The 18,604-nt window shown below is 44.2% G+C and overlaps 1 protein-coding gene across 1 annotated transcript in view; it reads left to right on the top strand.

Annotated features, from left to right (window-relative positions):
* The first annotated feature begins 1,040 nt into the window (after nt 1-1,040).
* Nucleotides 1,041-18,604, top strand: part of LOC126470787 (palmitoleoyl-protein carboxylesterase NOTUM) — a 338,465-nt gene continuing 320,901 nt past the window's right edge. The window contains exon 1 of the mRNA XM_050098797.1: nt 1,041-1,073. Coding sequence (XP_049954754.1) covers nt 1,050-1,073 — 24 coding nt within the window. The 5' untranslated portion in view covers nt 1,041-1,049. The remainder of the gene's footprint in view (nt 1,074-18,604) is intronic.

The raw sequence follows: 18,604 nt of genomic DNA, 5'->3' as shown, positions 1-18,604 counted from the left end.
TCATGGTTTTATTTCGTTGTTTCATAGTCATTCAATTTATTTGTTCAAAAATGGTTGAAATGGCTCTGAGCACTATGGGACTTAACATCTATGGGCATCAGTCCCCTAGAACTTAGAACTACTTAAACCTAACTAACCTAAGGACAGCACACAACACCCAGCCATCACGAGGCAGAGAAAATCCCTGACCCCGCCGGGAATCGAACCCGGGAACCCGGGCGTGGGAAGCGAGAACGCAATTTATTTGTATTCGGAAGGTTAAAGTGCAGTTTACATGTGGTCAGCTGCTGCTCGAATTGTAGATGTTGGTAGCGGTGCGTCGAATGAAGGGAGGTGAATGGTCTTACGTTTTTCGGTTTGTAAACAATTCCGTTGTTGTTGACATAACAAAACAATTGGCGCCACACCGTCACCACAATCAATGTTTTTAATTTTTTTTTATATTGCTCGATTAACCACCACCTGACCATCAGTAACAATTAACTACTAGTTTTACCGGTAATTACCGGCAGTCACGTGACTTGTCCAAAGCTGACGAGTGGTGACCTCATCTGCAGTTGACCCGTTTGATGTGTCCTCTTCTTTTTTCCTTTGTCCTCCTTTTTGAAGCTCTTTATCCTCCTTGTTAAACAATTGCATCTGGTCACCCTACATATTGGCATAAATAAAAACGCATTAAAAAAAGTGGCTGGTCGCTGTATTTTTATAGTAAAGTATCATTATCCACGGCCACGGACCTCAACAGTCCAAATAAAATGGACAAATGGTTATAGATGAAATGTACAAAATGACGTCGACGCGATGGCTTCTCATCACACTTCCATCAATAAAACCTCTGTTACTTTCGTTGCACGGATACCGACGCAAAGCTGGATACGTTAGCTCTTAGGGCCTGACGGCCGGAGAAGCCGTTCTGGCAGGGAGGCGCCGAGGCTTCTGGGGGCGCGCCTAGATCCTGCGCGGAGAGCCTGGATGCTGCCCCGCGGCGCCAGGTCTGGCGTAGCGGGCTGTGCGGCCTCAGTGCGGCGCCGGGACTCGCCGGGAGCGCCATGCTGACCACCGGCTGCCAACAGGTGAGCACGCCGGCCTGCCGCGAGCGCGCGCGCGCGCACGCTACGCTTCCCCCTCGCGACATTTTTCCTCGGCGTTGTCTGTAGCCGTTCTTCCACATCCTGTTCTCTTAGTATTGAGTGCCGACGAATACGCGTCAAAACACAACCAATTAGATTTCATCATATGCCACTAAAGTGAGCGTCGCTTGTCGAATAATACGTGTTGTCTAAGAAAATGTCGTCTTCGTGCGTCTCCATATGTTTACAGTAGATTAAAGAGACACATTTCATGTATAATGTATACATGTATTATGACGCTGTTGTTGATGCTACGCTCAGTAATTCTTGACGGCCACATGGATTGCGTATTCCGGCAGCAGTGAGGAGAAAACGTTCCTCTAATCTACAAACGCTAATGCCCAAGGGATCTAAACGTTGTTCAGATGCTCATTCGGCACTCCAAATTCGTATTTTCCGTGGCGTCGCCAAATCAATTCTAACAATCATTGAGATGGTCTCTTTGACACTGTTGATTTGCCCCATCTTGGTCGGCCGGCCGATGTGGCCGAGCGGTTCTAGGTGCAGATTCGAATTCTGCCTCGGGCATGGATGTGTGTGATGTCCTTAAGTAAGTTAGGTTTAAGTAGTTCTAAGTTCTAGGGGACTGATGACCTCAGATGTTAAGTCCCATAGTGCTCAGAGCCATTTGAACCAACCCCACCCATCTTGGTCGTCTCTGAGGTTGTCCTTCGTATATAATAAACTCGACGTATGTGGGACACTAAACGCTATCCTTCCTCCCCTTTCATTTCAGATCTTCCTGAATATCAGTCAACTGTTTCAAATGTGTGTGCAAACTTATGGGACTTAACTGCTAAGGTCATCAGTCCCTAAGCTTACACACTACTTAACCTAAATTATCCTAAGGACAAACACACACACCCATGCCCGAGGGAGGACTCGAACCTCCGCCGGGATCAGCCGCACAGTTCAAGACTGCAGCGCCTTAGACCGCTCGGCTAATCCCGCGCGGCTCAACTGTCTCATACTAAATCAATACGCCGTGTCATAATCGACAGATATACATTGATCGACTCTGCAGTGAAGGAGGAGACGATGGGAGATATTTTTAGTTGGAGCAGAAGCCGTAGGCTGTCCTTCCCAGTTCTGATTCAACTCGAAGGCCGTCCGACATTTTTCTTAGTTTTTGTCGGCGATTCAGGTGAGTGAGATACGGCGGCAGTGGCACACAAACAGTACGGTCAATGGAGCAGCAAATTGCAGCACAAAATGAGCTGAAAGACGAACGTAGAGAGCCGTTTTGGATCTTTACCGGTGCTGCGTAACGCTGAATAATAAACACAGCGCCTACATCAGTGAAGACCGGCGTGCTGTGGAGGCGTTGGACAGGTACGCCGACACTATCGTGTTTACGCTGAACGCTGACGGCGCAGCGGCAGCGAGCGCCAACGTAAAGATACAGTAATTTATGCGTGCGCTAGCAGCTAGCAGCGGCGGCTCTGTGACGTAACAGAGCCCACAACGGAGATGCTCCTGGCGGGGGCATTATTTTCTTCTCGTTCGTAGCCTCCTGAGGCTCGTGACGTCCTAGAGTAGCAGGCAATAATCTGAAATGTCAGACAGTGCGCACGCGCTGTGCAAAAATGTTTCTACTTGTGACAGGTACCTTTTATTGTTATATTGGAGGGCAATTCAAAATTCGGCACGAAATGACCTGGTTTTGTTCTCTCGGCGATTAGCTTTTCCGGAGAACATCCATTCTCGTAGCGCAAGGCACACCTGCTCCTGCATTCCATCTGTTCGCCCCGCTTTAACCCCTCTAGCCTCAGAGTCAGCACTTACGCACAGCCTCTATTTGACTCAAAGCAGACGCCCTTAAACTCCCTATAGCTAATTCAGTATGTTCCTGTTTAGTACGCAGAGATTTTTTCCACTACTCCATCTCCTTCGCAGTGAGAACCTTAGAATTTTTAAATGAAGCGCAGCAACTGGACAGACACGTGTTTCCTTTCCTTATACCTGTACAAGCCTCATAAGTTAAAAATGAAGGTACCACTGCATCAGCAGTGTCGAACATTTAAGTGATTACGGCGACGTCTGTAATTGGCTACAGTCGCCAACTCAGTTCGCAATCGTTGTCATAAATCGAGGAACCATAACCATATTCTAGTCCGAATTGTTGTTACTGGAAAACTGAGTGAAATTTGAATTCTAAAGGTACTGCTGTTGATTAAGAACACACCATTGCCGGATAGTTATGTGTACTACGCCTTTCTATATTGACGTGTCACATGTAGTTACGCCGTTGAACTGTTTGTAAACATTCGGTTATGAACATATATTTCTTATTTACATTTCGACTGGATGAAGCATTCGTAACTGTTGTGATCTGAGGACGTCTGCTTCATAACTTGTCCGCAGAGAAATTCCTTTACACTCTTTTCTTTTTATGAAATGTGGTGTATAAAAGAAGCTGATACATGAAGACAGTTGCCGTATCTGTTGTTTGAAACAGTCATGTTACCGCCTTTAGTTGCTGATAATGTTCTTTATTTACACAATCAGTTCCGGTCGACTGACAATCAAAAGGTTCATAAAAGTATTCACAGGATCATGTCAGACGAAATATAAAATCACTATTGTCAGATGATAAAACCATGAATTAGACACTGTTTTCAAACGTAATAAAGATTCCAGTGTATAAAAAGTGTGCCAGCTAGTGCACTTATTTGTGTTATAACTTCAATCGGCCTTAACTTTTGTGAACCTGATTATGTCAGTCGGCAGAAACTGCTTATGTAAATAAAGAATTTTATCAGCGGCTATAGGCGGGAACATGACATTTTTCAAATATTTAAGAGCTGTGGAACACCACCTCCTGGAAATATGTCTGTTGTCTTTCTCCCACAACAATACTTTTCTCATGATATTCAGTCTGCATGATAATTTTTTTGTCCAACTCAGTAACACTATCATTACACAAAGCAAAATACTATATTTACAGGAAACCAATAGGAAATTTCAGATATGTCTGGTGATAACTACGTGACTTGTTAGACACTGTTATCACCCACTTTGTTAATTTAGTCATCTATCTCTTAGTTTAGAGTTCAGAAATTATTTAAATTACTTTGCGTTTTCAAAAATCGTTGACGAATCATTAATCAATGTGTTTAGTAAAGCTAGTGATCGACAGTTGTTGCACAGTAATTTTTGCTATTCATTTTTGATTGAGGAAGGAAAGAAAGGTGTAAACTTTATACACAGAGTAGTAAAAACATCAAGGAATAATTGTTAGTTTGAATTTCTTTGGATTAAAGTGGGTATTCTAATTTTTAGAGAGCATGTTTTCATCATACTTTCTCTAACTGCAAGCTGATAACATTAAGAAATCTATCAGTACTTAAAAGTTTTATGACATTCTATTCCCTCTGAAAAATGTGGGCCGGCCGGAGTAACCGAGCGGTTCTAGACGCTACAGTCTGGAACCGCGTGACCGCTACGGTCGGGGGACTGATGACCTTAGCTGTTTAGTCCCCCTTAAACATCCCAACAACCACCACCGCTACGGTCGCAGGTTCGAATCCTGCCTTGGGCATGGATGTGTGTGATGTCCTTAGGTTAGTTAGGTTGAAGTAGTTCTAAGTTCTAGGGGACTGATTACCTCAGAAGTTAAGTCCCATAGTGCTCAGAGCCATTTGAACCATTTTTTGAAAAATGTGAAAATATGTCGCTAATAATGTCAGTGCCAAGTTTGTATAGAATTTGTGAAGGAGGCTAAGAGGACAGACTTGAAGATGCAGCCGGTGCTCGAAATATATATAGATTCAATAAGACAACACTAAGAGCTGACTGATTTTATTAATTGAACTATCTCACCTTTAACTGCGTTCCTTTACTATCAGAAGCATCTACGGACTGAAAGAAGCTCGTGTCTAACCGTCTGCGTCGTGTTTGTGTATACAAATGAAGAGTAATCATTCACGATACGATATAATATCATAAGATACAACATAACTGTCATACTCGATAAGAAACATGTATGAGCGCTTTGATGGATACTTTCAGAATGTCCCTTATTTTCTTTGATAAAAAAAGACATCCATTACTCCAATATCAATGAAATAATAGTTCGTTGTTTTATTTAAATACTCGTAATGGAATGTTCTTGAAGTGTCTGAGTGGACTGTGGATGTACTGTATTAGACCAGATAGGAATTTGATCCCATTTCCTTACAAAAGTACAGCGCTTTGCTAACTCACTGAAATACTGCTCGGAACTTCCGGATAACGTTTCTTTTCTTTTATTGAAATAAATGTATCGATCATTCCATTTTTCTAGATTTTTGCTAGCACATATACATCTGTGTGTGTGTGTGTGTGTGTATGTGTGTGTGTGTGTGTGTGGGTGTGGGTGTGTGTATTATTTCGATCAGTATACGGATTAGGGTGGGATCTGTGTCCCATTAGTCATTATTTTATGTTGACGAGCCTCGACACTCATTTGTGTTCCATAAAGACAATGAAGATAATGAACAATGCAAATCACCAACACTGTAGGTGACCTCTTAGATGCAAGCCGCAGCGACTTCATTATGTATAGGGAAGGATGCAGTAGACAGCATCTGCAAACAGTCTGTCGTGTGTGATTTATTGTTTAATTGCTTTATTCGTATTGCTTTATCGTTGAGCTGGAGAACTAGTCCGTCTTTCACTGGAGTGAGGAAGCATCTGAGAAGTACATCCGCACTGGCCAATGTATGAAATCAAACAGCCTCTGAAAGAGCGCACGAATTCGACCTGGCTCGTCCATCAGTTTCACGAGCTAGCGCTTTATGAGTTGCACCATACGATTGTCTATGAGTTTCATATCTGATATTTCTGCGCCCTAGAGGTTTCTATAGTTACATACGGTTGGTTTGTTTTTTCAAGGACGGAGATACTACCCTGATAAAAGTGAAACTAGGCTAGTCGTATATTTATGGTGACGTATTAGTGCGCGACTACTTTTCGATGTTGACTGTGCATTTACCCCTTGACATGTCGTACTCGTATTAAAATCAATCAGCTCAGTGGCCGTGGACGAGCAGTTTACTACTGATGCGTTCATCCCTCAAATACGAGGTCTCAAATAAAGAAATAAATAGTGTATTTAGTAAATGTATGCAGTTAGTGGTGGCAGCATTCTAAGCAGGATCCGCACAGGTCTACATTCGGTCCTTTCACCGCTCGAAGTGTTTTGGGGTGCCATATTTCGTGATGCTGATCAAAACGTGCACTATTTTTTACTATTTAGCGGAGGGCAAGAACACGTCTGTAACAAACAGCTTGTACCCTGCTCCTGAGTAGACTGATTTTGTTTAGACTTGTCACAGTGTAAGGACAAAGTTAAATGTCGAAGAAGACAGTGGTCAACTAAGACCCCTTGGCAGATGCACTACCTGGGAAAGAAAGTGAAACATCTAGAAGACATTGTCGGATGACAATGTAACTTCAGACTCGTATACATCATTGGTATGTAACTGATTAACGTTGGAATTCTCTGTGAAAGGTAGAACGACCACTACACTGCTTAAGTGTTGATAATGTTTAGTGTTGTTACCAGGACTGGTAAGGTATATAAGGAGATGTCGAGTGATTACTGTGAAGGACACGGAGATATCACGTACTCGTGTGATACAACGTTATCAGCTCCTGACATAATTTGAAGAGACACCAATTGTGGCTCTCCTTTTGGCTGGGTGGTCGAATCATGCAGTAGCCAGAGCTGTGGGTCATTCGGTTGTAACAGTGGCCCAATGTTGCACTGCATGTCACGTCGTCAAGGTTCCGGTCGAACACCTGATCCCCGAATTGTGTACCGAGCGCATAGTAACCCCTTCACATTTACGCCTGTCATTCGAGAAGTAATGGACTGCCAGCAACATTTTGTGCCCTCTTGTACCATTGGTCGGACACTAACAGCAACCGGACAAAGGAATCACGGTTCCATGCTTAGGCTGCCGCTAACACTACAACGCAGACGACTGCGTATGGAGTGGTGCTGTGAGCGAGAAGCATGGACTACTGTTGCATGGCGTCCCATTGTGCGCAGCGATGAATCACGGTTCTGCACTGCCCCAGATGACCATCGTTGACGAGTATGGCGGCGATCTGGAGAGAGTTCCTATTCTTCTAATGTTTTGGAGAGGCACAGTGGTGTCATTCCTGGCGCCATGGTGTGGCGTAGCGTCGAGTATGACTTCAGGTCACGGCTGGTAGGGACTGACGCAACTCTGACGGCGCAGTTGAGTCAAATGAAAACCTTAAATATTTTTTAAATATTGTTTATTGTGCAGAAGCGGTACAAAGCTGTATCACTTTCCAACATAATCTCCCTCACGCTCAATGCAAGTCCTCCAGCACTAACAAAGTGTAGAAATTCCTTTAGAAAAAAATTCTTTTGATGCACCGCGTGGCATACCTCTTTATGAGAAAAGAACTTCTTTCCTCCCATTGCGTCTCTGAGTGGTCTAAACATATGGAAATCACTTGGGGCAAGGTCTGGTGAGTATGGTGGATGAGGAAGACACTCAAAATGCAGGGCTGTGATTGTTGCAACTGTTGTACGGGCAGTGTGGGGTCTTGCATTCTCATGTTGCAAAATGACACCTGCTGACAGCAATCCGCATCGCTTTGATTTGATTGCCGGCCGCAGATGTTTTTTAGGAGATCTGTGTATGATGCACTGGTGACGTTGGTCCCTCTAGGCGTGTAATGATGCTTTTTTCGTCCCAAAAGAGAGTCAGCATAACCTTCCCTGCTGATGGTTCTGTTCGAAACTTCTTTGGTTTTGATGATGGGGAATGGCGCCATTCCTTGCTCGCTCTCTTCGTTTCCGGTTGGTGGAAGTGAACGCAGGTTTCGTCCCAAGTAAGGATTCTTGCAAAGAAGCCATCACCTTCTCGTTCAAAGCGCCGAAGAAGTTATTCACAAGCATCAACACGTCGTTCTCTCATTTCAGGGGTCAGCTGCCGTGGCACCCATCCTGCAGACACTTTGTGAAACTGGAGCACATCATGCACAATGTGGTGTGCTACCCATGACTAATCTGTAAACATGCTGCAATGTCATTCAGTGCCACTCGGCGATTTTCCTTCACTATGGCTTCAACTGCTGCAATGGTCTGTGGAGTCACAACTCGTTGTGCCTGACCTGGACGAGGAGCATCTTCCACTGAAGTCACACCATTTGCGAACTTCCTACTCCGTTCGTAGACTTGCTGCTGAACCTTCATTCGTCGATGAATTTCAATAGGTTTCACACCTTCACTACGCAAAAACCGAATAACAGAACGCTGTTCTTCTCTGGTGCAAGTCGCAAGTGGGGCGGCCAGCTTTATGCTGATACTGCGACGGTATGTGTGCATCCGCACTATGCTGCCACCTACAGGCCATTCTGCACGCTGTTTGTAGCACGCTTACCAACTTACAGGATAACGGCGCGAAATTTCGGTTTGTTATTACAAATTTGAGGTTTTCATTTGACTCACCCTCGTACATTCTGCATCCTCATGTGTTACCTCTCATGCGACTCATCGTGGTGCCAATTCCAGCAGGACAATGCTCGTCCACGCATTTCACGCGTCTCTATGAGCTATCTGCGTGGTGTTGGGGTACTTCTGTCGCCAGCGGGACCCCCGGATCAGTCGCCGACAGAACATGTGTGGGACCAGCTCGTGCCTCAACTCTGGTCCAGTTCAAATGTTCAAATGTGTGTGAAATCTTATGGGACTTAACTGCTAAGGTCATCAGTCCCTAAGCTTACACACTGCTTAACCTAAATTATCCTAAGGACAAACACACACACCCATGCCCTAGGGAGGACTCGAACCTCCGCCAGGACCAGCAGCACAGACTCTGGTCCAGTGCCATTATCGGATGAATCGAGGACCAGTTACACTAGTTGTGAGACCGCTTGCCTCAGGAGAGGATATAACGGATTTACGACACCCATCCCGACCAGGGACGTTGCAACGTCATTGTGATACGTGAGCTTATAGTGCTGAGCTCTTTGTAAATTTTACTCGATTTTCGTACTCATTGAACTAACGTCACATACCCTCTCAACCCGCTAAGTTTAAACCCCATTTACACTTCCCTTTCTGGGTGCTTCCTGTTCGTGTGTGTGTGTTTTTTCTATGCCTTGCTAGCGCGGAAAATAGTCCGGCAAACGAGCGAGCTAGAGGTTGTCGTGCCGCACAAACTGGTGCCTCGCGTGGTCACAACTCGGTCAGCTCGATCGATCGCCGCCCTCATTTCTGTACAAAGGGTGAGACAGAATAAAATAATTCCTAAGTAATGATAGGAGTCTCGTATTTTTGTGTCAGGCTTCTATTGATCTGTCCTTTTAAAATCCGTTATGGTTAATAATCAGACTTCGTAAACACAAAAGAATGTTAGCTGGGACAAGTTAATACTCTTCCATTGTTTGTTGTAAGAGAATCTGCATATGTTGTAATGGACATGGCAAGGTAATCACTCGTAGCTGTGATTCGTTTATTAGGAGTACAAAAATATCATCATCTTTAGTGCAGTTCATACCTTCTATACCAGCCCTGCGAAGATAGTGAACTCTTAGAAAAACATTTTGAGTATGAATGCGAGCATAAAATACCGGATACGGTGCTATGTATCTCAGTAAGGGAACTCTGCTATCGGCTCTTTCACATTTTTAAACACTCGTTGCTTGAAGCCACCAGGTAGTATCGAGGAGGACGTAATAATGTCTGTTAGGGATAGAGAACAGCAACAACGTGAATAAATAAACATCAGCATCGGATATCAGGCAACTGTTAATAGTCTGAAGTCATGCATATTCGTATTCGGGACAGTACCTCCAGGAGAGAATACTTCGATCTTAGACACCGAGCGAAATGTTTGCAATACGAGCGAAGCAGCTCCGGAAACTTTGTCACGTGACATTAAATGAAGTACATTTCGCAAGGGGGTAATTATATTCTGCGTGAGTTCATGACAACACTATCACAGATTTTATCTTGTGTGTGGTTTTTTTTCGGACGATGTCCGTTATTTATTGAAAATAAAATATTTTCATCTCGTGGATCTTTGTAGCTTTTTCATATGCACTAATTTCGACTGATCTATATAAATGACCTGGGTGACAATCTGAGCAGTTCTCTTAGGTTGTTCGCAGATGATGCTGTAATTTACCGTCTAGTAAGGTCATCCGAAGACCAGTATCAGTTGCAAAGCGATTTAGAAAAGATTGCTGTATGGTGTGGCAGGTGACGCTAAATAACGAAAAGTGTGAGGTGATCCACATGAGTTCCAAAAGAAAGCCCTTGGAATTCGATTACTCGATAAATAGTACAATTGTCAAGGCTGTCAATTCAACTAAGTACCTGGGTGTTAAAATTACGGACAACTTCAGTTGGGAAGACCACATAGATAATGTTGTGGGGAAGGCGAGCCAAAGGTTGCGTTTCATTGGCAGGACACATAGAAGATGCAACAAGTCCACTAAAGAGACAGCTTACACTACACTCGTTCGTCCTCTGTTAGAATATTGCTGCGCGGTGTGGGATCCTTACCAGGTGGGATTGACGGAGGACATCGAAAGTGTGCAAGAAAGGGCAGCTTGTTTTGTATTATCACGTAATAGGGACGAGAGTGTGGCAAATATTATACGCCAGTTGGGATGGAAGTCATTAAAGCAAAGACGTTTTTCGTCGCGGCGAGATCTATTTACGAAATTTCAGTCACCAACTTTCTCTTCCGAATGCGAAAATATTTTGTTGAGCCCAACCTACATAGGTAGGAATGATCATCAAAATAAAATAAGAGAAATCAGAGCTCGAACAGAAAGGTTTAGGTGTTCGTTTTTCCCGCGAGCTGTTCGGGAGTGGAATGGTAGAGAGATTGTATGATTGTGGTTCGATGAACCCTCTGCCAAGCACTTACATGTGAATTGCAGAGTAATCATGTAGATGTAGATGCAGGTTCGTAATACATAATCTTCATAGAATCTCTTATGCTTGCGTGATGTCACATGTCAGATACTTTCTTCATAAGTTAATGACTCTTTTCGTCATTCAATCTGATGGTATTACTTTTTTTTTTTTACCTACTTTGGACGACGAAATTATAGAAACAAACCCTACGCACTTTAGCTTTGTAGCACTGATTTATCGCTTTGGGTGATGCAGCAGAAAAACCTTAATAAATGTGAAGGAAACGCATAATCAATGTCGTACGAGAACTTTGAGGCTCTGCTGGACGTGTATAGTAGTGGCACGCGGTGCTTCCTTTGTGGTTTACCGCGTCGGCTGGGATATCGATATCGGGGTCGCGCGCCGTGCCCCTTATGGTCTTGGCCGGTCTGCCAAGGCGACAGTCGTTTCGTTTCTTTTTGTCACGCAGCCATCTGCGTATCATGACCACTGTTTTAGGCCAAAATGCATGCTTTTTCAATAAAGAAAACTATAGCAGTTTTTACAATCTTCTAAAGAGGAAACATAGCTGCGAATGAATAAACTTGGCATGGAAAACAGTGTGAGTACAAATATCATCATAAAACATGCAGGTCTACATTCGGTTTAATAAATTAAACTTGAAACCCAAAACAAGCTAAAAAAGACTGCGACTGTACAGAAAAAGTTCATGTAAATTCCAGACACACGAGTGTGAAGAATCCTCGGTAACCAGGAAAGACCATGTAAAGATATAGGCAGCAGTTCATGAGATCAGGTTAAAGTTACACAAGACAGAATCAAATTGAAAATTGGGATATAAAACATGGTGACAAAAGGCACGAGATAGCGATATGCACACATACAAATAGCGGTAGAATCGCGTACACAAGGCATAAAAGGACAGTACACTGGCGGAGCTTTCATTTGTACTCAGGTGATTCGTGTGAAAAGGTTTCCATCTTGATCATGGCTGCACGACGCGAATTAACAGACTTTGTAGCCGGAATGGTAGTTGGAGTTAGACGCATGGGACATTCAGTTTCTGAAGTCCTTAGGGAATTCGATGTTCCGAGATCCGCAGTGCCAAGAGTGTGTCGAGAATATCAAATTTGAGGCATTACCTCTCACCACGGACAAGCCGGTGGCTCTCAGTTAACGACCGCGAAGCAGCGGCGTTTGCGTAGAGTTGTCAGTGCTAACAGACAAGCAATACTGTGTGAAATAACCACTGAAATCAGCGTTGGATGTACGAAGAATGTATCTGATAGGACAGTGCGGCGAAATTTGGCGTTAATGGGCTATGGCAGCAGACGACCGATGCCAGTGCCTTTGCTACCAGCACGACATCGCCTGCAGCGGCGCTCGTGGACTCGTGACTGGAAAACCGCGATCTGGTCCGATGAGCCCGATTTCAGTTGGTAAGAGCTGATGGTGGGGTTCGAATGTGGCGCAGACCCCATGAAGCTATGGATCCAGGTTTCCACAAGGCACTGTGCAAGCTGGTGGTAACTCCGTAATGGTGTGGGCTGTGTTTACATGAAATGGACTGGGTCCTCTGCTCCATCCGAACCGATCACTGACTGGAAATGATTCTGTTCTGCTACTTGGAGACCATTTGCAGCCATTCATGGACTTCATATTCTCATACAACGATGTCATGTTACCAGGCCACAGTTGTTCACAATTATTTTGAAGCATTTACGAGGGGCGTTTGAAAAGTCCGTGCAAAAATAAAAACTACGTACGTGTTTGGGGTAAACCTTTTTTATTTTTCGACATAGTCTCCTTTTAGACTTATACACTTCGTCCAACGCTGTTCTAATTTGTTGATCCCTTCCGAATAATAGGAATCGTCCAATTCTGCAAAATAGCTATTAGTTGCTGCAATCACCTCCTCGTCTGAATAAACTCTTTGAGCCGGCAGCCATTTGTTCAAATTGGGGAACAAATAGTACCCCGAGGGAGCCAAGTCTGGAGAAGAGGGGGATGTGAAACGAGTTGGAATCCTATTTCCATTAATGTTGCGACCACAACTGCTGAGGTGTGTGCTGGTGCATTGTCGTGATGGAAGAGGACTATTTTGCGGTCCAGTTGCCGGCGTTTTTCTTGCAGCTCGGTTTTCGAACAGTCCAGTAACGATGAAAAATATTCACTTGTAATAGTTTTACCCTTTTCCAGATAGCCGATGAGGATTATCCCTTGCGAATCTCAAAAGACAGTCGCCATAACCTTTCCGGCCGAAGGAATGGTCTTCGCCTATTTTGGTGCAGATTCGTCCATTTTTTGACAATCACTCGACTTCCTTGATTCACACGAATACCAAACACAAAGAAATAGACCAATATGGCTGAAACTTGCTGTGAGGTCTTTCCAAAGATGCTACTAACTAAACATGACCTCGATACGCACCGGTGGTGCCATCTCTCGGACTTTGCACGGACTGTTCAGGACTGGTTTTTTGACGACGAGGATGAAGTGTCGCCTCTCTCCTGACCATCACAGTGGCAAAATCTCAATACTGTTGAGCCTCTGTGGTCTACTTTGGAGAGAAAAGTGCGTGGTTACTATTATCCTTCATCATCGTTTTCCTGAGCATGCTACTATTTTGCAGGAGGGATAGTACAAGATTCCCTTGAAAATTATACATGACCGTTATTCATTCATTCAGAGACGATTGGAAGCAGTTTTGAATGCCAACGGTTTTCCTACATTGTATTAGGCATATTAATATGTCGTGGTCCGCCCCCGGTAGCTGAGAGGTCAGCGCGACAGACTGTCAATCCTAAGGGCCCGGGTTCGATTCCCGGCTCGGTCAAATGGTTCAAATGGCTCTGAGCACTATGGGACTCAACATCTTAGGTCATAAGTCCCCTAGAACTAAGAACTACTTAAACCTAACTAACCTAAGGACATCACACACACCCATGCCCGAGGCAGGATTCGAACCTGCGACCGTAGCAGTCCTGCGGTTCCGGACTGCAGCGCCAGAACCGCTAGACCACCGCGGCCGGCGGCTCGGTCAGAGATATTCTCCGCTCAGGGACTGGGTGTTGTGTTGTCCTAATCATCATCATTTCATTCTCATCGACGCGCAAGTCGCCGAAGTGGCGTCAAATCGAAAGACCTGCACCCGGCGAACGGTCTACCCGACGCGCAAGTCGCCGAAGTGGCGTCAAATCGAAAGACCTGCACCCGGCGAACTGTCTACCCGACGGGAGGTCCTCGTCACACTATTAAAATATATATATATATATATATATATATATATATATATATATATATATGTCGTGGTTTTGGTGTTTCTATATTTTTGTCCACCGCGTGTATAACTTATGACCGAAAAAGCAAGTAATTCAATTTTTATCACGAGTTTTTATAATTTAGCCTATATTTTAAATAATATTTGTGTATTTATAATCCTCTGTTGCCAACGTTATGTGATAAGACATCCCAGGAGACGTCTTAGACAATGGACTTAGTTCTAATGGCTGTCGAAATAATGGGAAGGTTTACTAGTTTGTTTTGTGTCACACTGTAGTATTTTTGCGAACTTTTAAATTTGATCATAAATGATCCACCAAAACTGTGTGTTACTGCAGTAAAAGAAGTTAGTTTGCATTTGCCTAGGCAGTGTACTCACATTACGAGCTAGCGCGTGCAACCAGCCACACCTAGGCGGGCCAAAGAGGGAAAGGACGAAGGAGTTAATGCCTCGATCTCACGAGGTTGTTAGAGAGTGGGAAGTATGTCAGTGGGAGAAAGATAGGAGAAGGAATAGACAGTAGCCCCATCTGACAGCATAGTTCTTCAAGGCAGTCTTTCTGAGTGGTTGATGATGTCGACCGATCGTCGGGTATTTTATTCGGTCTTAACATTCCTCAGTTGTGGCTTACCACGAGTCATATACGCCGTAATTACCCTTGTCGCTGTTGCTGTCGACAGAACTGCCACACTGCCAGTATCGTCGATACTCCAACTAAAGGCGTTGCATCAGTCTGAGGCCTCCCATTTTGCCAGTGTCTTTGGAGGCGTCCGAGGACCCCGGAAAAATGGGAGACTTCAGACTGATGCATCAACTGTAGTTGGAGTATTGACGATACTGGCAGTGTGACAATTGTGTCGAGAGCAACAGTGTCTGGGGTGATTATAGCGTATATGACTCGTGGTAAATCACAACTGAGGAATGTTAAAGACTGAAAAAAATACTCGTGGATCGATCGAAAACACCGACCATTCAGAAGGATTGCCGTGGAGAACCGTGCTGTCAAAACTCTGTGATTGTATAATACAACATGTTACTGCAATCAGTCCAGTGTAAAATGCAGAAGTAGAATATCTCGCTTAGGATAGTTCAATAAATCATCCAGTTGGTTTTCACAACAGTTCGACACTAAACCTCCAAAGCAGCGCATATGGCTTGCTACTCCCCACCGCTTAACGAGAATGTGTTGTTGCCTGTCAAGACCTGTTTGTACGAGGGCAGTTCAATAAGTAATGCAACACATTTATTTTCTCGGCCAATTTTGGTTGAAAAAACCGGAAATTTCTTGTGGAATATTTTCAAACATTCTCGCTTCGTCTCGTATAGTTTCATTGACTTCCGACAGGTGGCAGCGCTGTACGGAGCTGTTAAAATGGCGTCTGTAACGGATGTGCGTTGCAAACAACGGGCAATGATCGAGTTTCTTTTGGCGGAAAACCAGGGCATCTCAGATATTCATAGGCGCTTGCAGAATGTCTACGGTGATCTGGCAGTCGACAAAAGCACGGTGAGTCGTTGGGCAAAGCGTGTGTCATCATCGCCGCAAGGTCAAGCAAGACTGTCTGATCTCCCGCGTGCGGGCCGGCCGTGCACAGCTGTGACTCCTGCAATGGCGGAGCGTGCGAACACACTCGTTCGAGATGATCGACGGATCACCATCAAACAACTCAGTGCTCAACTTGACATCTCTGTTGGTAGTGCTGTCACAATTGTTCACCAGTTGGGATATTCAAAGGTTTGTTCCCGCTGGGTCCCTCGTTGTCTAACCGAACACCATAAAGAGCAAAGGAGAACCAACTGTGCGGAATTGCTTGCTCGTCATGTGGCTGAGGGTGACAATTTCTTGTCAAAGATTGTTACAGGCGATGAAACATGGGTTCATCACTTCGAACCTGAAACAAAACGGCAATCAATGGAGTGGCGCCACACCAAGAAAAAGTTTAAAGCCATACCCTCAGCCGGTAAAGTCATGGTTACAGTCTTCTGGGACGCTGAAGGGGTTATTCTGTTCGATTTCCTTCCCCATGGTCAAACGATCAACTCTGAAGTGTATTGTGCTACTCTTCAGAAATTGAAGAAACGACTTCAGCGTGTTCGTAGGCACAAAAATCTGAACGAACTTCTCCTTCTTCATGACAACGCAAGAGCTCACAAAACTTCAGTGGACTGTTCTTCCTCATGCACCCTACAGCCCCGATCTCGCACCGTCGGATTTCCATATGTTTGGCCCAATGAAGTACGCAATTCGTGGGAAGCACTACGCAGATGATGAAGAAGTTATTGATGCAGTACGACGTTGGCTCCGACATCGACCAGTGGAATGGTACCGTGCAGGCATACAGGCCCTCATTTCAAGGTGGCGTAAGGCCGTAGCATTGAATGGAGATTACGTTGAAAAATAGTGTTGTGTAGCTAAAAGATTGGGGAATAACCTGGTGTATTTCAATGCTGAATAAAACAACCCCTGTTTCAGAAAAAAAATGTGTTGCATTACTTATTGAACTGCCCTCGTATAGTTAAGCGTGCAGCGTACTGGCTTGCGAGACGAGGAGGAGTACTACACCTGAATCGAATCTGCACGCTCGACTAACGACTGCTTGTCAGCCTGAATGTGGTTGCTGGGTGGGATTCCCACCCTTGGCTCGACAAATTCCGGGATGAATCCTCATCCCCGCCTCAGAAACAAAACACATAAACTTTTAAAATATAAATGCAGGGTTTAGAATGACATGCAGAGGCTTAATAAACGGTGCAGGCTCTGAAAATTCTCCCTGAACGTAAATAAATGTAACATACTGCGCATACGTAGGAAAAGAAACCCACTACTGGGCAACTACACTGTTGATGACAAATTGCTGCAAACAGCATCAGCCGCAAAACATCTAGGAGTAATATCAAGAGCGACCTTAAGTGGAATGACCACGTGAAACAGAGTAGAAAACGCAGATGACTGAGATTCATAGGAAGAATCTTAAGGAAATGTAACTCATCTACGAACGGAATGGCTTATAAGGCGCTTGTTCGACCGATTCTTGAGTATTGTTCGTAAATGTGGGATGCTTACCAGGTAGGACTGATGCAAGAGATAGAAAAGATCCAACGAAGAGCGGCGCGCATCGTCACGCTTTCGTTTTTCGGTGCGAGTGCGTTACCGAGTGCTACAAGACAGGCGTTATGCATCATGGGGAGGTTTACTACTCATACATATTTCGAGAGAGCCCTTTCCTGGAAGAGTCGGACAACATATTACTTTCTCCCACACAGATCACGCGCAGTGACCACCAGAGAAAATACGAGACATTAGAGCCAGTTCAGAGGCTTACCGACAATCATTCTTCCCACGCTCCTTTCGCGAGTAGACTAGGGTAGGGGGGATCAGCTAGTGATACAAGAAGTACCCTCCGTCACACACCATTAGGTGGTTTGCGGGGTATAATGTAGATGTAGAAATAAGCAAACTTATGGTATCTGGCGTTTGTGGCAACAGAAAGGCCATACGACTACTGAATTATAATGAACATGGTTGTCGTATCATGAAAGAACGACTTTCCATCATTAGAATACCGTGGCACAACCCGGACAAACGATGCAGGAAAAACAGGCTTGTTGTCGAACGACATCGCCGTCTTCCGAGAAGAAACTGTTCGGATGATGCTGCTGAATTTCTTCGGACTGCGTTGCACGGACTTGTGCGTGACTTGGAATAAGTCCCGCGAACTCTCAACCACTCGAACATTATCGTGCATCAATGGTGTGTTTCAGAGGAGATAATATGAGGCACTTGTCCTCCTTGAGGCTCTAACCTCTTCATCCTTCTGTCAAAGATGTTTCAAAAATTAAAATTTGTCCTGCAGTCTTCAATGGCGAGCATTATTCAGAGCAGCATATAACGAAACAGAAATATGTGATGAATTAATGCACGTGATTGAAAAGCACTATTTGAAAGGAAATAAGTTACTGAGGTTATTTTCTTCCTGTTGTCGTCTCAAAGTTTCTATAAATTGGCTCAAATTCAGGGACTATTCGAACTTTACAAGGAGGAATCCAGATTTTTTGGTCATTTATGTATAAATTTTATAAATAAAATATTGCAGAACCTTTTTAGTTTTTATCAGTTATGTAATTTATTATTTTCGTAATAATTTCCGACTACGATTAGTAAATCACTTGAACTTTGCACATAACAGAATAAAAAAACCAACATTACAGTATCAAGCACAGCAGTATAGATCAGAAGGCACCAGAAACATGTTAGCCAGTCATACTGCAAAACAGAATAGTGGTGAATTGCGACGA

This window comes from Schistocerca serialis, chromosome 3, assembly GCF_023864345.2.
Source record: "Schistocerca serialis cubense isolate TAMUIC-IGC-003099 chromosome 3, iqSchSeri2.2, whole genome shotgun sequence".
NCBI lineage: Eukaryota > Metazoa > Arthropoda > Insecta > Orthoptera > Acrididae > Schistocerca > Schistocerca serialis.
The sequence above is the reverse complement of the archived record's forward strand: the minus strand, read 5'-3'. Positions and strand labels throughout refer to the sequence as shown.